The 21,858-nt window shown below is 41.0% G+C and overlaps 1 protein-coding gene across 1 annotated transcript; it reads left to right on the forward strand.

Annotated features, from left to right (window-relative positions):
• Positions 1 to 2,742: 2,742 nt before the first annotated feature.
• RARRES1 (retinoic acid receptor responder 1) lies at positions 2,743 to 21,050 on the forward strand. The gene is made up of 6 exons (XM_063306517.1): positions 2,743 to 3,056; positions 15,278 to 15,340; positions 17,276 to 17,414; positions 18,233 to 18,354; positions 20,057 to 20,122; positions 20,470 to 21,050. The coding sequence occupies exons 1-6, from the start codon at positions 2,802 to 2,804 to the stop codon at positions 20,599 to 20,601; spliced, it is 777 nt and encodes a 258-aa protein (XP_063162587.1). The 5' UTR covers positions 2,743 to 2,801; the 3' UTR covers positions 20,602 to 21,050.
• Positions 21,051 to 21,858: the final 808 nt, after the last annotated feature.

Raw genomic sequence — 21,858 nt, forward strand, 5'->3', positions numbered from 1 at the left:
AAACCAGCTAATCTAGCCAACTACATTTTAACCTACTTTGTTGAATGAACTCTCAAAACTGAGTTGAGTCATTTTAATGCACCAGAAGCAAGGAAACAGTTAGGGGATCTATTAGAGAGGGAATAGGAGACTGAAGAGAACAAAATACTTGCTGCTGATCCCACTGCCGAAAATGTCAGGCAGATAACCATAGCTGAATAGATACAGTATCTTCAAAAAGAATGCATGGTATATTGCAAAGCTATGGTTTAATTGTGGTTTACTAAAACATTTGGCTGGATTCACATGATGCTAAGCCATAAATGAAGGCTTGAAAAGCATTGCAACTGGGTTCATACAATACACTAAGCCAGTTTAAAACAAGCAGTTTACTGTGTGTGATCCAAGTCACTGAAAACTGTTATATGTATGCATCCTACAGTGACAAGCTTCAATATTTTACTTTGGTCGCTAAATACTCATATAAAGTCTATTTGTGCACATGGATGGATATGCATGTGCTAAAATGTAGCATACTTAATGATGGTTTATTGTATAAATCACAGCATGTTGTACAACTTCACTATCTGATAACAGTCTAAGCAAGAACCACACTGGTTGGGCTTCTACAAGGCATTAAGCCAAAACCATATATATTCATGCAATATACAACCCAGCTAGACAAACTGAGCCCAAGAGGAGAAATTAGCAATAAAATTCCAATATATTCCCATCTCTTTAGGAATCCATAATATCATAGAATTTCTTGCAGAGAGTACAAACATCTCTTGGGATCTATTCAGAGCCAGCTCTACTCCTGCCTGAACAGCTGTTATGCGCACATGCCATATCCACACCTCCCCCTTTGATTAGTGAGGGTCAGGTAAGATTAGTCATTTCTGCTATTGCTTCAACCCTCTTGAACAGTCCCTTCTCACCAGCAGGTTGCCAGCTATCAACTACCCTTTTGTCATTCCTTAAAAAGCATTGCCTCAGGGCACCCCACTATTCAAAGAATTACAAAGCTAGAAGGAATCTTGTGAAGGTCCTCAGGACCAGTCCCCCATATCCATAATAGTATATTGCTGAAGGCTTTCCTTCCCCTACTGTACATGGAATTCAAGCTATTTTACAACTGTTAACCTGCTCTGCAATATTGCATTAATTTCTCAATCAATTGTTGTTAATTAATTGTTGACTGTGTTTCCTTTTCCTTGCCACTCCAACATTTAGGAATCATTTGTGGCAGTGAAGCCTCTGAAACCAGCTAAGTTGACATGGCTATACAGAATGTTTAGTTACTTATGAAGTTAATCGGTTTGGGGTCCAATTTCTGTGAGGGGAGACATATTATTGGCATCAAAGGAAGTTTCTCTCGAGCTGCAAAACCAGGACCTCAGACAAGAAACTTTTGTCAGGACTGTGGGAAGGAAGAATATTACATTTATTCCTCCCACCCACTCACAGCCTCCAAACTAGTTCTGAGTTTGCCCAGGCTTTCTTGCAGTTGCTGTTTTCAGAATAACAGCAAAGATTGCATGTTAATTGCATTCAGGCAATTAGCATCATCAGCTCTGCAGACTAAAATCTCAGCAGAGATCCTAAAGGCAGGGATAGGCTTGAATATGAGGGCAGGCCCTTGGGGACAGATTCCAAGATGAAGCTAGGATGAAGGAACACCTTTTCCAGTTAACCAATTGCTTGACAAGGCATACACTTGCACTGCAGTTCAATTCATCAGATGAAGTTACTCAGAAAATGTGCTATCAGATTCCTTCTGATTTTTTGCCAACACAGATTAGTAGGGCTCTCCTCCTACAGTGTCAAAGATGAAGGATGGGTTCTTGTAGGAAGCACGGGAAGGGTGGCAGTGCTGTTCTTCCCTCTACAAAAAGGTGTCATAAGCCCAAGACTCCTCAAGAGAAGCCCAGCCAATATCACTTTTATCAACATTTTTGCAGAAATGTTGGAAATAGCTGATTAAAGGACAAATAAAACTATCAAAGACCATTTTTTTTAAATCATCCCTTTCCTAATGGGTCAAAAGCAGTTCATCTCAAGTTTTAAAAACCTAACAAGAGGTTTTTGAAAAATCAAACCCAATAACATAGAAAGCCTAGTAAGAGATTATTGGGGCACAACTGGGAGCCAGGTTTTATATTCTACAGAGCATTAGAGAATATCAGCTGGGTTTTACTTCAAAGTGGAATAATAATAATGATGATAATAATGATGATGATGATAATAATAATAATAATAATAATAATAATAATAATAATAGCAGCACCTGGAGGGGAATAGAAAAGAAGGCACATTTCAAGTTCCAAACTTTTCCTTTGGGAGAAATGAGAAGATCTGCACTAAGAACCACGTGAGCCTCCAATACCCAGCTACGGGCACTTTCAAGCCCGGGCAGAGGGATAAAGTGGCGCCTACTTTACCCGGCCACCAATAAAACTCCTGGGCGTAGAAGTGGCACACATCTGGCGCGCACCTGGCCGGGGAAGGCTGCCGGGCAAACTCCAGCCCACTTCCTCATCCGGACTTCTCCATTCTTGGGGAAAGGGCGGGGGTGGGCGCCCGTGGGCGGAGGGCCGGCCTCGGTCTGGCTCGGGGTAACGTCTGCGAAAGGAGCGCAGGAACAGCGAAGGGAGAAAGGAAGGAGTGGGCGCTGCCCAGAAGGGCACCTCCCCGCCGGGGCTGGAGGCTGGCCAGGGAGGGGCCGAGCGCCTGGGGCGCTACTTGAATCTGGGTGGCGCCCGCGCCAGCCCTCACCCTTGCTCCAGGTCCGCGCTAGCCCTCATCCTTGCCTCAGCGTCAGGATGGATCGGATGCTGGCGGTCCTTCTGCTGCTGCTGCCCGCGCTCTCCTCGGCTCAAGGGAGCTACGGCCGCGACCTGCTGCAGCCCAAGTTGGTCTGGAAAGAGCAGCTGCTGCCGCTTTCCTCGGGGACACTCGATCCCTCTAGCTCTCAAGTCACGCGGGTCGCCCAGACGGCCGTCCACTATCTCAACTACAATCTGGGCTCGCCCAGCTTTCTCCGGACCCTTGTGCACGTCCGGAAGGCCTCGGTCAAGGTAAGGAAGGATTCTAAGGTCCGGCCTTGGGTCCGACGTCTGCGGGGAAGGAATGCTCTCTGTGTTTCCCACTGGCTGCATCCAGTTTCTCCCCCTACAATGCCTGTTGGCTTTTTCGGCCCCGCCAGAATTGCGAGAGGGGTCTGCGGAAAGCGATTTATGATATCTCTTAAAGTCTGGCTTCGAGAAATTTGCAAGGAAAACAAAGGTGCCAGCTTTGCTCGGCTCTGAATTAGAGGCAGCGTACAAACTAGTTAGACTGTCATCCCTATGAAAGCTTGTTTTTTAAAACCCCTCTGCCCCCCTCCCACTCCGCAGTCCCTCCGAACAGCAAGCCTTTGAATTCGTTCATTGGTAGAATTCTGTGTAGAGTTTGCCGACATCCGGCTAGCCAGGCGCAAACTTCTCTTCCAGAAAGGCTAGTCTGCCAAGCTGATGCCCTGAGGAATTGTGGGAGTTGCAGTCCCACACACGAGGTGGGTGGGCTATCACCTTGGGAAGGTATGGCTGAGGCTGAACCAGTACCAGCTAACTGATAGCCCCTCCAACACCAAGCCACTGAAAAGGAAGAATGAGTTCACTCTCTGGACTCCTTGAGGGAGCTTGTTAAAGAAGAGTCTTCAAGTGAGAAGATGTGATTGATTATGTGCCATCAAGTTGGTGTTGACTCCTAGTGACCACATAGATAGATTTTCTCCATGATGATCTGTCCCTAACTTGGTCTTTCTGGTCTTCCAACAGTGCACTCATTGCCACTATAATTGAGTCCATCCACCTTGCTGCTGGTCATCCTCTTCTCTTTCTTTTCACCCTTCCCAGCATTAGAGTCTGGGATGATTGGCTCAATGATCCATTTGCTTTACCAATAGAAGAGAATATACGTAGCTCAGGATCCATTTGTTTTCTTAGCTGTCCAGAGTATTCTCAGGAACTTCTCCAATGCCACAGTTCAAAAGCATCAATACCCTTCCTATCCTGCTTCTTCGAAGTCCAACTTTCACTTCCATGGGGTTAGGGTGTCACAGGAAATACCATTGCTTGCACGATTCTGATCTTTGTAGGTAAAGTACAAGCACGCTGTGGCATCTGAATATCTTTTCCAAGGCCTTCATGGCTGCTCTGCCAAGTGCTAGTCTATGGCATATTTCTTGACTGCTTGTTCCTTTACTGTTGATGGTTGATCCTAAAAGGCAGAAGCTATCCACCACTTTGATATTTTCATTGTCGGTTCTAAGGCTGGTTGTTCTATCTGTTGTCATTAGCTTGGTCCTCGTTATATTTAATTTTAGTCCCGTTTTTTCACTGTGCTCCTTGACTTTTATTACTAGAGCTTGCAGATCCTTTGCATTTTGAGATATCCAGGTAGTATCTTCAGCATACCACAGGTTATTGCTGTTTGTTCCTCCAGTTTTAAAACCAAGTTCATCTTCTTCCAATCCAGCTTCCCTTAATATATAAGACATCCATGGGGTGAGTGACTTGCTGAATCCACTAGTGAGAGAATGCAGAGTGCCCTTGATAAGGGACACTGAGGGACCATCTCATCCCCTCAACATCGACCCGTCCCACCCGGTCATGCAGAGAGGGCATGCTGCAAATCCCACCAGTTAGAGAATTCCACCTGGCGGGGTCCAGGAGGCATGCCTTCTCTGCAGTGGCACCGGCCCTGTGGAATATTCTGCCCCCGGAGGTAAGGCAGGCTCCTATGTTCCTGGCCTTCCAGAAGAACTTGAAAACCTGGTTCTGCCACCTCTCTTGGGGTGGGAGAGGTAATAGCTCATCTTGGGGGTGGCTAGCACTATAGATCCTTCCCACTGAATAAGAAGGTTGCCCCTTGGGTTTGGTATTTATCTGATTCTTATTTATTGGTGTATTTATTGTAATTTATATTTTATGATTTTAGTTCTGGTTTTATTGTAACTGCCCAGAGTCCCCCTTTCTTGGGGGAGATGGGCAGTAATAGAAGTTTGAAAAATAAATAAGGATTGTACCCGCCCATCAGTGAGGTACTTGAATGCCTTTGTTTGACTTTTCATTTGCAAATCTTAAGCAACACATTCTTGCAAATGGGGAGTGGGCATGGGTGATGGGGAGAGAGTAGCACATCTGCTTAATTCAAATAACTGAGCTCTTGTATGAAAAACACTGTGATGTCCTTTCATTAAACTCATTTTTGCAAATGATAATGCTTGGAAATGAATGTGGCTAAGGCAGAAAAAGTATTTCATGAGAGTTAGAGACTTTGTCATCTGATGAAAATCATGCATTGATTAGAACCTGGGCCCCATTTTTAGCTTTTAAGGGAAACCCTAAATGTGACTAATACTGTAAACAAAAATAAAATCAAAATGGAATAAACATACCAATTTAACACAATATAGCAGAGATTGCAGTAATTTACTGTATAAATTACCATCAAGAGGTAAAGTGATATGAGAAACCACATAATTTTTTAAACATTTTCCCTAGTTTTGTACCCTGCCCAGAGTCCACTGGAGTTGGGCAGCCAACAAATTTAATTAAATAAATAAAATAATTATGTTGATGCTCTTGCAAAAAACCCTCCCCCATTTAACTGGAAAAGCCACGTCCAGATAACTTTCAAATATTGGTCCAGTCTTGCTTTCAGCAGATTAGCAGTAAGAAGACAGGTGGGGTGGTTATTTCTTACTGCCTTCCCACCAAGCAGTCTAGAGCAGTGTTTCTCAACCTTGGCAACTTGAAGATGCCTGGACTTCAACGCCCAGAATTCTAGGAATTCTGGGAGTTGAAGTCCAGACATCTTCAAGTAGCCAAGGTTGAGAAACACTGCTCTAGAGAATCAGATAAAATCTTAAGATTATCTAAACCAGACAGCAGCCTTTACTGCTCCCCAATGGAATAAGCCACCATGAGCTTGTGAGAGAAGGCCTACTCTCTTTGGTCCAGAAGCAAGAAGCAAAATCCGATAGCACTTCCTTCCTGTGTGAGCTTCATCCCTGAGACCTTTGCTCCTCCCAAGCATTGGTAATACTGCTGGCTCTATGGGATTGTGTGACCATGTTTATTTTAATCCTAAATGAGTGGTTTTTACCACAGATTTTTAGGTGAATCACTACAAGCTCTAGAAGAGCCACTTTAGGGCCAATTCCCACAGCTCATTAAGCTAGATCACCCAGTTCTTAAATCTGGGTTCAAACCTGGTTGGTCACCCTATTTGAACTCTTCCCAACATTTTGAACTCCAGAATTTCCAGCTCCCTTGGCCAAAAGGAGTTGTAATCTAACTAACACAGTTAGTCTAACAGAATGCTGGCTGGGGAATTCTGAGAGTTAAAGTCCACACATCTTAAAATTGCTGAGGCTGAGAAGCACTGGTCTGACACATCTAGAAGGCACTAAATTGGGGAAGACTGAATAGTGTGACTAGCTTTCCAGCCAGGAAGTCACATATTTTTTTCTTCCTCATGTTGATTAAACAATAGTTGGAACAGAGGGGATATCATTAAACTTTAAGCATTTGTAACCAAGTTATTCCCATAAACTTGGTTTGTGGGAATATAATTAACACAGGGGCTTATTCTTTCTCCATTCTGTCCAGGGGAAAATGTTTTTCTCTAGAAGCAGAATAAAACAGCACTTTTCCTCCACAGGATTCCATAAACATAGATCACTACCAGTAAGAGGCAGGGCACAGCAAATCTGTCCCACACATGAGACTGTTATCTAGGTTTACACATTGTGATTATTCAGCAAACCACAAGTAAGCAATATTGTGAAGTCAACATGAATCAGACTGTCCCTAGTCTTTCTTAAATCTCCCAGAAATGTTGTAATTTGAAAGTGGGAGGGAGGACATGTAGGTTCACCCATAGTAGTAAGCTATGGTTTGTTTAATCATGGTTTAAACTGTTACTCCTTGGGTTAAAAAATATATCAAGCCCCAACCAAGCAAACTTCATTATGGGTTAATGCAGTATGACTATAACCAGAAAAATAATTGTGAATTTTATAGTTATAGCTCCTTACCCTTCATATCCAGCTTTGTGAAAATATCAAAGTCTGCATTGCAGACGTAATCCAGATGGTTAAGAAATTGTTGTTGTTTATTCGTTTAGTCGCTTCCGACTCTTCGTGACTTCATGGACCAGCCCACGCCAGAGCTTCCTGTCAGTCGTCAACACCCCCAGCTCCCCCAGGGACAAGTCCATCACCTCTAGAATATCATCCATCCATCTTGCCCTTGGTCAGCCCCTCTTCCTTTTGCCTTCCACTCTCCCTAGCATCAACATCTTCTCCAGGCTGTCCTGTCTTCTCATTATGTGGCCAAAGTATTTCAGTTTTGCCTTTAATATCATTCCCTCAAGTGAGCAGTCTGGCTTTATTTCCTGGAGGTTGGACAGGTTTGATCTTCTTGCAGTCCAAGGCACTCTCAGAATTTTCCTCCAACACCACAGTTCAAAAGCATCTATCTTCCTTCTCTCAGCCTTCCTTATGGTCCAGCTCTCACAGCCATATGTTACTATGGGGAACACCATTGCTTTAACTATGCGGGCCTTTGTTGTCAGTGTGATGTCTCTGCTCTTAACTATTTTATCGAGATTTGTCATTGCTCTTCTCCCAAGGATTAAGCGTCTTCTGATTTCCTGACTGCAGTCAGCATCTGCAGTAATCTTTGCACCTAGAAATACAAAGTCTTTCACTGCTTCTACATTTTCTCCCTCTATTTGCCAGTTATCAATCAAGCTGGTTGCCATAATCTTGGTTTTTTTGAGGTTTAGCTGCAAGCCAGCTTTTGCACTTTCTTCTTTCACCTTCATCATAAGGCTCCTCAGTTCCTCTTCGCTTTCAGCCATCAAAGTGGTATCATCTGCATATCTGAGATTGTTAATGTTTCTTCCAGCGATTTTAACTCCAGCCTTGGATTCCTCAAGCCCAGCTTGTCACATGATGTGTTCTGCATACAAGCTGAATAGGTAGGGTGAGAGTATACAGCCCTGCCGTACTCCTTTCCCAATCTTAAACCAGTCCGTTGTTCCGTGGTCTGTTCTTACTGTTGCTACTTGGTCGTTATACAGATTCTTCAGGAGGCAGACAAGATGACTTGGTATCCCCATACCACTAAGAACTTGCCACAATTTGTTATGGTCCACACAGTCAAAGGCTTTAGAATAGTCAATAAAACAGAAATAGATGTTTTTCTGAAACTCCCTGGCTTTTTCCATTATCCAGCGGATATTGGCAATTTGGTCCCTAGTTCCTCCGCCTTTTCTAAACCCAGCTTGTACATCTGGCAATTCTCACTCCATGAATTGCTGAAGTCTACCTGCAGGATCTTGAGCATTACCTTACTGGCATGCAAAATGAGTGCCACTGTTCGATAGTTTGAACATTCTTTAGTGTTCCCCTTTTTTGGTATGGGGATATAAGTTGATTTTTTCCAATCTGATGGCCATTCTTGTGTTTTCCGAATTTGCTGGCATATAGCATGCATTACCTTGACAGCATCATCTTGCAAGATTTTGAACAGTTTAGCTGGGATGCTGTCGTGTCCTGGTGCCTTGTTATTAGCAATGCTTCTTAAGGCCCACTCAACCTCACTCTTCAGGATGTCTGGCTCTAGCTCACTGACCACAACATCAAAGCTATCCCCAATATTGTTATCCTTCCTATACAGGTCTTCTGTATATTCTTGCCACCTTTTCTTGATCTCTTCTTCTTCTTCTGTTAGGTCCTTGCCATCTTTGTTTTTGATCATACCCATTTTTGCCTGGAATTTACCTCCGATGTTTCTAATTTTCTGGAAGAGGTCTCTTGTCCTTCCTATTCTATTGTCTTCTTCCGCTTCTGCGCATTGCTTGTTTAAAAATAATTCCTTATCTCTTCTGGCTAACCTCTGGAATTTTGCATTTAATTGGGCATATCTCCCCCTATCACTGTTGCCTTTTGCTTTCCTTCTTTCTTGGGCTACTTCTAGTGTCTCAGCAGACAGCCATTTTGCCTTCTTGGTTTTCTCTTTCTTTGGGATGTATTTTGTTGCCGCCTCCTGAACAATGTCGCAAACTTCTGTCCATAGTTCTTCCAGGACCCTATCTACTAAGTCCAGTCCCTTAAATCTATTCTTCACCTCCACTGCCTATTCCTTAGGAATATCAGTGAGCTCATATCTAGCTGATCTGTGGGTCTTCCCTATCTCTTTAGTCTGATCCTAAATTGTGCAAGAAGAAGTTCGTGATCTGAACGGCAGTCAGCTCCAGGTCTTGTTTTTACCAACTGTATAGATGTCCGCCACCTTTGGCTGCAAAGGATGTAGTCAATCTGATTTCGGTGTTGTCCATCTGGTGAAGTCCATGTATAAAGCCGTCTCTTAGGTTGTTGGAAGCGAGTGTTTGTTATGCAGAGTGAGTTGTCTTGGCAAAATTCTATCAGCCTATGTCCTGCTTCGTTTTGTTCTCCCAGGCCATGCTTACCTGTAATTCCAGGTGTCATTTGACTGCCCACCTTAGCATTCCAGTTTCCCGTGATGAAAATAACATCTCTTTTAGGCGTGTTGTCCAGTAGGTGCTGCAGATCCTCATAGAACTGCTCTACTTCAGCTTCTTCAGCATCTGTGGTTGGGGTGTATATTTGGATCACTGTGATGTTAGATGGCTTGCCCTGAATTCGAATTGAGATCATTTTGTCATTTTTTGGGTTGTATCCAAGCACTGCTTTAGCCACTTGACTATTAATTATGAAGGCTACTCCATTTCTTCTGTGGTCCTCTTGTCCACAGTAGTAGATCTGGTGGTCATTTGATGTGAAGTGGCCCATTCCAGTCCATTTCAGTTCACTGACACCCAAAATGTCTATCTTTAATCTTGACATCTCACCAATAACCACATCCAATTTGCCCTGGCTCATAGATCTTACAGTCCAGGTTCCAATGGTGTGTTGATCCTTAGAACATCGGATTTGCCGTTCACCACCAGCACCATTGGCCGCTAGCCGTCCTTTCGGCTTTGAGCTAGCTGCGTCATCACGTCTGGGGCTAGTTGAACTCATCCTCTGTTCCTCCCCAGTAGCATTTTGACCATCTTCCGACCTGGGGGTCTCATCTTCCGATGGTATACCGACATATCTCTGGTTGTACTGATCCATTTAGTTTTCACGGCAAGAATACTGGGGTGGGTTGCCATTACCTTCTCCAGGGATCACATTTAGTCTGACCTCTCTGTCATGACCTTCCCGTCTTGGGTGGCCCTTCACGGTTTAGCTCATGGCATCATTGAGCTGCTCAAGCTCCAGCACCATGACAAGGTAACAATCCTTTGCTGAAGGGTTAAGAAATGCTGCCTCTAAAATCTCCTTCAGGTTCTAATTTCTGCTTGTGTTATCTATTCTTGTTTTGCACTAACCTGCACAATGTTAAATGCACTCTCTGAAGAAACATTTTTTAAGCAGACAGCAAAGATCTTGAAATATTTTCTTTTTACCTCTTACGTTACAGAGGTGTTTACAGCAGAAGAAAAGTTAAGGGTAAACAATCTCTGGCCAGAACTGAAGTGGAATATTTGTTAACATTTCCATTTCATCGGAAGTGTGCTTTTGAATGCAATGTGCACTGAAGTTATTCTTCTAAAGAAAATGCCATTCCTCGATTTAAAACAAAAAGTAAATGCACTACAATTTCATGTGTTCAAAGTGCCTGCTGAGTCTCAGCTGCTTCTTTGATGCCAGTTCTGTATAAATTGTTGCAAACTACAAAGGTTCTGTACCTTTTATATCTGCTTGGCATCGAAAAACTTGGTGGATGTGTGTTTGCTGAGCCATGCTTTATGGTTGTTTCCTCGCTGACCAGAAAGAGATTTTGGGCTCTCCAAAATATTATTCACAATACTATTCAACTCATGTCATGTATTTAAAGAAGTTATTTTTTGGTTACACATCCAAAATCTCATGCCATATTAAAGTGTTAATGTTTAAGTAGACACAAGGCCTTGGATTGTTTTTGCTGCAAACGACTAATTCTGCATTCTTCTATGACCTCTCTTGGGCTGGATCTAGGCAGGGTTTCCCTTGATTGTTTCCACTGTGAGGAAATCTGATTGCATAAGCCAAACCCATTGAACTGCCACTGTCCATTTCCTTGGCTGTTCCCTGAAGCTAAGCATGGTTATACTTGGGTGGGAAACCATATAGAAATTCTAGGGTTTAGACTAGATTGAGAAGTTGAAAAAAATATCCTGGAAGAAGGCTTTCAGTAACACTGTCAATAAAATTCATGGATGTGGTCACCAGGAAGCCAGCTCAACTTGAGAGTATCTTTACATTTTTAATTTTCAAAGGCAACTCTTGTACTTGTGGCTGCTTTTTTGGAATACAGAACAGGAGTATCACATTAAAGCAGGGATGGGGACCCTACAATTGTGAATAGCTGTATGAAAGAACAGGATTGAAGCTTGAGATTGATAGGAACATGGTCGCTGAATACCATTTTTGCTTCAATGAATGAGGTACCACAGTCATCAGTCTTGAGTCCACTCTTCAGTATTTTCAGTCTTAGGCTGCATCAACTGAAGTTTAGTAATGAAAACTAATCATTCTCCTTTGGTCAGAATGGAATCTGAAACACTGTGTCTGGATCTAGTACTGCATTTTAGGAAGGATTCTGAGAAATTTGGATCAGGCTAAGAAAAGAGTATTGAAGATGATCAAGAGACAAGAAAATAAATCCTATAAACAGAGATTGAAGAAATTGTTTAGCCTTGAGAAAAGACAGTTGAGGGAGGGCTATTTATTTAAAATATTTCTATACTCTTTCCCATTAAAAGAAACTGTTTACAATTGAAAATTTTATTTATTTATTTATTATATTTTATCACTGCCCATCTCCCCCACATTACATTTATGATTAAAACAATGGGTTAAAGCAATTAACATACATTAAAACATTTTTTAAAAAATCAAATGCAACATCCAAAATAAAATTAGCAAGATCAACATTGAACAATAACAGAAAGTAAAAGCAGCAGCAATAAAAATGTTTTAAAAACATAGCCAGATTAACATCATTAAAAGGCCTGGGAGAATAAACGTGTCTTTGCCTGGCTCCAGAAAACACAGTAAGGGCAGTACCAGGAATATTTGTCTAGAGATGACTTTCCAAAGTTGGGGGCTCCCACTGAAAAAGCCGGTTCTCAGCATGAGGGAGATAGGATTATACTCTTCAAATATCTGAAAGGATGCCCCCTAGATGGTGAAGACTTCTCTAATTCCAGAGTGCAGGACATAGAATAGTGGTTTTCTTACAGGAAAGCAGAGTCTGATGCAATCTTAGAAAAATCTTTCTGACAGAGCAATTTGACAGTGGAATATAAGTAGTATTAGGCTTCCCTTCTACAGGGATGCTCAAGAATGCTAGATAGCCATCACGCTGGGATTAATCTGGCTTCCTGCGCTGAGCAAAGGAGCTAGATTCAGTGGCCTGAATAACTCGCTTCCAAGTGTATGTTTCCAAGATGTTATATGGTTTTTAATATAAAAGTCAGTGAGTTGTTTGCACTTCCATTCTCCAGATAGCCAGCCAATTTTGCATAATTAAAATTCATTACTGCCTTTCTGTGGTTGAAGGTTGCCTGCTGAACTAGTGATTCCTTAATGGCTTTGAAAGAATGATTATGAGAAGTTAAGACCTGCTGTTTTTTTTCCCTTGGTCAACAAGAATAGGAACCTGCCCAGGATTGCAATTGTTTCCTAACATTTCCATTTAATCTCACATCTAGCATCTAAAATATTCCACGCTGGCTGTTACCCAATGCTGAATCAAAATATAACCTTAATTTTGCTTAACATTATATTCTGATCTGCTGATTTTGGAAGACCACAATCTGTGTATGCAGATGCCTTTCTCATTATGGATAATCAGGAAAATAAACAGTTGGAGATAGCTGCTTCCCCTTGCCACTAAATCTTGTAAAGTAAAATATTAACAGGTCTTGCCTATATTTGATGATACTGTAACGCTAAACCAACCCTAAGCTTTACATGAGCCCCCTTCTTCTAATGCAGCTGTGAGTTTAGATAGTTTTGCTTTGTTTTTTTATTAACCACAGTTTGCTTTATGTATGAGCCACAAAAAGATCTCCTGTCTAAGATCTCCAAATACTTACAACCTCAAACTGGCATGAGTAAGGATGGACAATTATGAAGGCTGTAATCCAGCAGCATCTGGAAATGTCTGGCCGGGGAAATGTTGAGGTTTTGAAACAAGCAATTTCAAACTATGGGTTGAAACAGAGTGACTTACTTCCTTAAATCATAGTTCAACCTAAGCAAAATTCTACCCAGTGTTTTTCATAAATGAATGCCAAATCTCTTCTTCATAGCTATACAGAGACAGAGAAAGGAGTCCATAGTGTTAAAATTGAATTTAACATTACATCAAAACTTGGTCCAGTATTAGATGATAAAAAGAAGTTTCATTACTTCTTAAGACTATTATTATTATAATATTTTTATTGCATCTTGTTTTTATATATAACTCAAGGCAGCAAACATACCTAATTCTCCTTCCTCTTCCTATTTCCCCCACAACAACCACCCTGCGAGGTGAGTTGGGCTGAGAGAGAGTGACTGGCCCAAGGTCACCCAGCCGGCTTTCATGCCTAAGGTGGGACTAGAACTCTCAGTCTCCTGGTTTCTAGCTCGGTGCCTTAACCACTAGACCAAACTGGCTCTCTCTCATAGAGCACAGGGTAACATTTATTACTCCTCTTAACATATTATGTGGATATTGATTATTAGCTGCTTCCAGCACAAGAACCGGGAATATGAAATGAAAATGGAACTTATAAAGATTCAAAATATTCTACACAAGTTATACATTTCATTTCAGCCTATTCTAATTAATGCCACAACACTGATATACTTGACAGCCTTTGCTAACTTTGAACAGGTAAGTATATTTTATTACAGATGATAGGAGAAGAAAGGAATTTTGAGCAAGATCTGACTACTTTACTTCTCTTATTTTTTTGTTTAACTGATAGTTAGAATTTTCTTAAAACAAACTAGTATATCAAACAAGCATATATAAGCAAAATGACATTGCAGCTTAAACTTTCATGTAAACAAATATGCATTTCCCTTGAAGACAAAGCATCATAAGTATGCTTAATTTTGACTGAATCATACATTCTACTGTTATGAGACTGATTAAGGGTAACAAAGTGCATTCATTATACATCTCTCAGATAACAGAGATTGTAATAATGCAGACAAGAAAAGAGATTTTCTCTTGGTATCATGCAGACATTTACGATCTGTAAAGCAAGAAATTGCTACAAACACATTATTTGGTTAAGGATGTAAACAAGGAACCAGTGAATAGATTGGTTCCTTGGAACCTCTGCAAATAAGGAGAGGATGGGAGATCATCCACATGTGCTCCAGATGACTGCTCCTTGAAGGAGACTGCAGGACAGCAGTTTTCTATGGGTTTGAACACCAGGAGACAAAGGGGATTAGCCATCTTGCTCGCAACCACGGCAGAGACTTTTAAAGGACACTAAGTTTGCAAACCTCACTTTCTAATCAGTTTTGGAAATTGCTTATTAACTACTTTTAAGGTATTAGAGCAGTCATTGGCTCCGCTTTCACAGAGCTGTCTTCAGTTCTTCATAGCTCCCCCGGAAAGCAAAAAAAATATTTAATTTTTTTGAATGGACATGTGTATATTTACACTGTAACAAAATAGAAAGGTTTATCTACACAGAAGCATTGTTTAAATACAATCCCACATGTCTTGCATTGCAGAACACACATCTGCCTAAAATAGGAGTTATGAAATTAAGGATAGAGATTTAACAATAAAAACGAGATCACTTCCTTGAATACAAAGTGCCCAGGCATTTTCAGAAGGAAAGACCGGTAGGGAACAAGTACAGTATGGGTCTTCATTACATAGAAAGTAAATGCTTATGTTAAATATTCAACTTCAAACTTAATTATAAGATTAATGCATGACCTGTTTGAGAATATTGAAATATTTCTGTTTTTAGAATGATAGGTATGAAGACTCATTACATCCCGACTGCATACATTTTTGCTAAGATTACTGAAATGACAGAAAAGCAGCACCCCAACAGCAGAATACTGCATAAACACTACCTAGTATTTTAATGATCTGCTGCTTTAAGGGGTGTTTGTTCTGTGTGTGTCATAAGTATTGTAAAGCGTAACTTTAGCTTATTTGTCTTGCAGACTATCCCAGGAGTTGGGCATAAGTACTCCCTGCAATTTTCTACAAAACACGTTCAAACTGGGGTAAGTGGAATGTTCTACTTAGCTATTTCTGTAACAGAATTTTTTCCTGGCATCAATACAGTAGAAGCCTGATAGCCTGTCTTCCTTCTTCAGCACCTTATCTAACAAATTCTGTACAGTGCTTGGATGCAGTGGGCTCCTTATTGTATAGCTGAAGAAAGTCCATTCATTCATTCATTCATTCAGTTTATATAGCTACACATCTCATATAGCAACTCTGGGCAGCTTACAGAGTGTAAAAGCAATGCAAAACATGGTATAAAACACAACAACACATGCAGCAGCTGCGAGACCGAACCCATCTAAACAACGTAGTACAACACAGGTTTTCACCCCCACTCCACCCCCATGCTTGGGAATATGTCTTAAAGGCCTTCTGAAAAGCTGACAGGGTTGGGCAAATAATCTCAAGGGGCCAGTATTCCACAGGGCAGGATCCCACAAGATGGCATTTTTAATGATAGGACCTTCTGCTGGATCTAATGGGACGAGTAGAAACAAGTGGGGAGAGGTGGTCCCACAACCTAGCCCTTTACCATGAAAGTCTTTATACATGGCAACCACTATATGGAATCAGAAGCATCCTGGCAAGCAATGCAGCTCATGGAGCAGAGGTATAACATGCCCACACTGAGACGTATTCATAGTTGTCTGCACCAAGGCATTCTGCACCAACTGACGGTTCCAGGTGCTCTTCAAGGGCAGCCCCATGTACAGCAGATTGCAATCATCCATTTGAGAGGTGACTGAGTCATGTGTGATTCTGAGCAGAGACTTTGGGTCCAGGAAACAGTATGTAAGATGAAGTTGTACAAAAGCCTTCCTGGCCATGGCTGCCAGCTGTTCCTTAAATAGGAGCCACTAGTCCAGGAGGCCACCCAGAATGGGCCCCAGTTCAGTTTGGGACAGTACAACCTCATCCAGAACAAGAGATGGCAAATCCTTGTATCCAAGGGACTGTAACACCCAGAGCCACTCAGTATTTCTAGGACTGAGCTGCAGCCTATCCCTCCCCATCCAGATTCCCACATCCTCCAGACACTAAGGCCGAACCTCCACTGAATCATTTGGTCAGCCAGGGGCAGAGATGTGAAGCTGGGTATCATTAGCATACTGATGATACCTCACCCCATGCTAGCAGATGCCCTCACTCCACTGGGCCCTGAGGCAGCCAGCAAAGCGGGGGCTGTGGGCTATATAAAGATCTAGGAAGAACTAGCTTAACATTGCCCCCCACTGCTGCAGTGATTTATACCTAGTGAGATGCCTCCTGTTAGATGGCTGTGGGGATACTGTTCTAGCAGTATTTGCTGCCCTGAAATATTGGCTAGCAGGTGGAGAAGGTGTAGGTTTTAACCCCATGAAGGCTTACCTTCCTTTCCATGTATCTATCTCTGACAAAACTGGTCTTTGGCTTTCTTTCCCACTACATTATGCTTGAATTTTCCGCTATCTTTGACATCTTCTTGGAAGATATAAAGTGCAAATTGAACCACCCTTTTACCCCTGGCAGGAGTTTCTATACCTACAGCAGAGAACAATTTATCCCAGGTGGGAAAATCAGTGGTGCTCTTAAGAGTGATCTGGAACCTGATAGTTCAGTAAATCAATGGCTATTTTGCAAACCTGAATAAGAACTTTGGATGGGGTCATTTTCTCACTGCCCTTGATTTCTGGTGTGTTTTAGAAAATAGCAGTGAAAAGGTCTTCTGGGTCAGAACAGTGATAATATAAATATTGATCCTTTTTTCTCTGCCAACTTTCACAACAATCACTTACATTGCCCCTAAGTGGTTCTCCACCTTAGAAGTGGCATTGTCCATTCTGTAAACAGTTTTTTTTCCCCACAATCTGCTGTTGGATCTAGATAAGGACAAGGTAGCAAGGAAGTTTGGAAGAAAATAGCCCCATATGTTGTTTTGTTTTGTTTTAAAGCAAAACCTAGGAAGATGCCTTGCAACTGTATTCTACCTGAAGGAAAAGCCTAAGCCGATGATTGAAGCCAGTTGCACAGACAACAAAGATGCAGCCCAACGCAGGAAGGACGACTACAACTTATATATAAAAATTAAAGGTACATCCTTGGCAGGGAATCTCTCTCATGAGCACCCAGGACTGTATGCCTCTCCCCATGTTTTGTATGGCTCTCAGACATCCTCCAGAACATTCTACCTGAATGATCTAAGAAGGTGAATTCAGCACTTCTGCATTAACTACTGTATAGCTGCCTATGTGTATCAGTGCTTCATCTCTTCCCTGTCAAATTTTACTATGGGATAATCAGGTGCTAAGATTTAGTATTCTTTTTGCATTCTCAGTGGCTAAGAGAATCCTCAGCCTGAAGATGCATGCACAAAGCATATTTGCAGTGCCTCACTAAAACTTCTTTGAGGATGGAAACCAGAATTTAAGAACGATAAAAGCAGTTACATTTTTTAAAAACATGTTTAATCTAGTTACCTAATTAACCAGTTTCTAGAGTCACACAATATATTGAACAATGAATTTACCAAATGACCTGGTTTGGCAGAATGTGCTAAGCTACAAAAAAATTGAAGCAAGAGTAAAACTTACCAAGCTTAACTTATTGGAGATGCTTATTGGAGATGACATGAATGCTAACCACGATGTGCCTCCGATTTCATTACAGGGATGGGTAGGTGTTTGCAGATCAGTTGTAGCACCTCTGCCTCTTAAAAACAATATTTAATCATGTTTGCTGATATTTTAAAAAAATTACCTTTTGACTCTACATTAGAAGGCCTTGAGCTTGCCTAAAAAAGTAACAACCCTCTCAAATCCAGCTTGACTCCTATAAGGCCGGCCTCTTTGCAGTAATGTCTCCTTTATTCCTCTCTCCCCCCCTTCTCCCCCCCCAACCATCTCTTGCAGACCCATTATCTGCAGCAGAGCTTGAAAATGTGGCCAGCATTGGCAGCAGTTACATTGCATGGGAGCACTCAAGCGAAGACGTGGGTTATGTCATGTCAGAGATCAAAGATATGAAGAAGTGGGTAAGTGACAAGAAAAGGCTATACTTAAGAACCACAGGCCTATTTATTCAACCAGTAGTTACGTTCACATGACACACTGAACAACAATCACATTTTAGCCCACCACGTTGGGTAAAATGAATTTGTATGTTTAGTTTTTGGCTCAGTGTGTTGCACAAACACAAAAAATAGAAATAGGTAATCTATGATAAAGTTGTTCTGTTCAGCATGGTATATACATAAATTAGGAGGAGAGGGCAAAAAATGGCTGTGTTCATACATTTGCAACTGTGTTGTGAACGTAGCAATTTTTTGTCCCTATCCTCCTAATTTCTGTATATACCATGCTGAACAGGACGGCGAAAAAGGCAAGATGGAAATGGAAGATCCAGGAGTAACTTCCTCTGCCCCTATCTCCTTTTTTGTTGATTCACGTCTTGGCTGGCAGCAGCAAATCGTAGACTTTGCTTTTCCATTGCTTGCTACCATCAGTTTTCCTGAACCAGCCCAGTGATGGTGCTCTATGGGCATGCTTCCATATAGCCTGGGGATACAGGAGGTTGTCACCAGCACATCTGGAGGTTCTAGCCCAGGGAAAGCTCCTGTTAAATAAATGCCTAAATGAAAAATGTGTATAATTGTGCAACTGGAAACGTTAAGAGTTGCTGAGAGATTATAAGTTCAGTTTCCACAAAGACAGTTGTGGCCTATTAGATACTTTGGCTTCATTGTATTAATCTCTGGCCTAGTTCAGATTTAACACCAAACTATAATGTGGTCTGCTGAGTTTTAGCCTAGCCTTATGGACATACTTTGTGCATATGTGATTATTAATTGTGTAAATTAATATTAATTATTAGTGATTAATCAATATTAATTAATGATTAATTGCTTACAATCATGGCATTTTAAGCCATGATTTTAAGCAAATCATGGCTTAAATGCTGGCTTAATCTAATATGTAAACCAAGCTAGTACTAGAGAAGCACAAAATGTTCTGTGCACAAATCAACTTCAGCGTGCAAGAGCCAGTTACAGGCAGTTTCTGAATTGAAACACATTATTTTGAGGAGTAGAGAAAGCCGAGGACATTGACAGTGAAGAGGACGTAAGGTAAAGACGACACTGGGAAGGTGTGTGGGGTGGTGGTGGGCCAGTTGGCTAGCTACTGCTAATGTCCTTGGCTTCAAGAATAGCATATCATATTCACCCACCTGTTCCCCTGCTCCCCAACTCCCCAGGGTGGCCTTCCTTAGCTGCCAATGTTTTTAGCCTGAACTGTAACATAAAGAGACACGGAAAGGGGCCAATGATGATGGTACTGATGGTGCCAGCTCACAGGCCATGTGGAAAAGGAGGGAAGAGGAAGGTGAAGTGCATCAGTCCTGCCCTACTTGTTCCATAAGACACTCTGGATTTTGTTCTGGCCAAAAACTGGAAAAACCAGAATGTTCCAGGGTTCAAGTGCTGCCAAACCACAGCCCACTTGGAATGGTTTGGCAGAACATCTAGAGCACAACTTCAGTGATATGGACAGTGTAAAGAAAGATGGTTTTACTGAAATGTCAGGAAACATCCAAAGGACATGAGCCATTCTGCACACACAACTGGTATTGATCTCAGCATGCACACAGTACCTGAATGCTAACAAGCCGCTGTTTAAAATACAATTCTTATCTTCTACACCCTTCTTCATTCCAACCTTTTTTCCCTTCCTATCCAGGAAAGTGGCAATGCACTTGAATTTGACTACACCGTTTTGATTGATAGTGATAGTGATCCCTCAAAGGTATGGAAACTTCAGTACTCAAGATAGTTTGTTTTATAAAATAAATGAGCTTTTGGAGCAATATCAGTTCGTTAGGTGAATTGAGTCTATTGACCCTGTAATAATCATTCCAATCTATTTTGTAAAGACATTAGGATCAGTGGAGGAATGTATACAAATATTTTACTAGACAATTCTACACACGGTTATGCCAAAGTAAATCCTGCTAAATGCAGTAAGATTCATTCCCAAGAAAGTAAGTTTAGGATTGCAGCCTATACACATACACTCTGAAGTGCTACTGGAATCAGTGGATTTCCCCAAGTAGAATTATTCCTGTCACTGATTATTTTTACATATTTTCGCAGACTCTTTCCTGTCATACACGTATTACCTGGAACCTGGAACTGCCAATAAAAGTGAAGTATGACTGCACTTCAGAAGATACATCTGGAGAATCCGCTGATGGCTCTGGGGAAGGAGATGAATATTTCTACTGAATTTTTCATTGAAAGTAATTTTTAAGTAGGGAAGGAAAATCCTTGTTTATGAAGTTGTAAGGAGTTTTACAAAGGTGTAGCACACCTTTTGTTAATATTCCAAATTCAGTATTGAGAATCTTCTATCTAAATCAATGCAATCTGTTTGGAAGCTTTGCACTAGTCACTTCTGATCTATCATAAATATTTCTTTTCTGTTAATTTCATAAAAGAAAAAGTATTCATTTTTACAGATATTTTTATTATATGGAAAAACTACTGATGTGTCACTAAGTTTCTGGCATTAGGAGTAACTCATTATAAGGCATTTTTTTAAAAATATATATGAACAAAGATCTTTTAAAATCTTAAAAACTGCTATTTTAAAGAATATTTGATAAAATATTTTTAAATTCTGGAAAATATTTGATGTTGAGATTTAACTTATCTTCAATAAAAGGACAATGGTACATTTTGTCTGTGTCATCTCATGTTGTACCAATTGAGCTATTTCAAAATTTTATTTCTATGCTTTATGTAAGGATGTTAAACAGGGTGGAAAATGAAGTTTGATGATTTCAAGTTTTTCTGAGATATGAGTCCATTTCTTCAAAAAACCAAGCCTCTGCCAGCAGCCTTATAAGTATTTATTTATAAGGTATAATAATTTTAGGGAGATTAGACTAAAATTTACCGTAAATTCTTCACCAGATTAAATTCAGTTATTATTTTAAAAAATACTGGAAAAAGTACTTACGAGTAAATTTTGCAGAGCTGAGCACCTTATCTAGAAGATGGAAACAAACTAATAAATAAAATGTCAGTGCCAATTACATAACAGATTGTACTTTGAAACACAAATAACATCTGAATCTTTGTGTAAGAAGTAGGGAGTTTTAAAACTCTCCTTTTCTGCTGTGGCCCCCCAGTCCAGCTCCAATCTTCTGCACCTACTTGCATTAGAGGAAAAGTATCTATGATTGCAAATGGGCACTTCAGATGCAAACTGCAACTGCACAGGGCCTCAGCTCCATTGAACCAAAGGTGTAGAGCCCCATTTAAACACATACATTAGAATTCCAATCCTCAGGTCTGAGGCTAGTAATTTTCAAAAGCTACATTCTTAATTGTTCATTGCAGAAACTGTGTTCTTACATGGATTGAAAGCAACCTAACCCATTCCTTTAATTGCAATGGGAATTTGTGCACAATAAATTTTCTTAGGTCAGAACCAATACCTGATTTTAATACCTTAATTTCCATAGAATTTACTTTTGT

Source organism: Candoia aspera, chromosome 6 (genome assembly GCF_035149785.1).
Source record: "Candoia aspera isolate rCanAsp1 chromosome 6, rCanAsp1.hap2, whole genome shotgun sequence".
Taxonomy (NCBI): Eukaryota; Metazoa; Chordata; class Lepidosauria; order Squamata; family Boidae; genus Candoia; species Candoia aspera.

Bases quoted from the DNA above. Each gene is read 5' to 3' on its own strand.
- RARRES1 (XM_063306517.1), top strand. From the start codon at position 2,802: ATGGATCGGATGCTGGCGGTCCTTCTGCTGCTGCTGCCCGCGCTCTCC. The intron at 18,355-20,056 runs GTAAGTGACAAG...CTTCCTATCCAG, and splicing joins TCAAAGATATGAAGAAGTGG to GAAAGTGGCAATGCACTTGA. The intron at 20,123-20,469 runs GTATGGAAACTT...ATATTTTCGCAG, and splicing joins GTGATAGTGATCCCTCAAAG to ACTCTTTCCTGTCATACACG.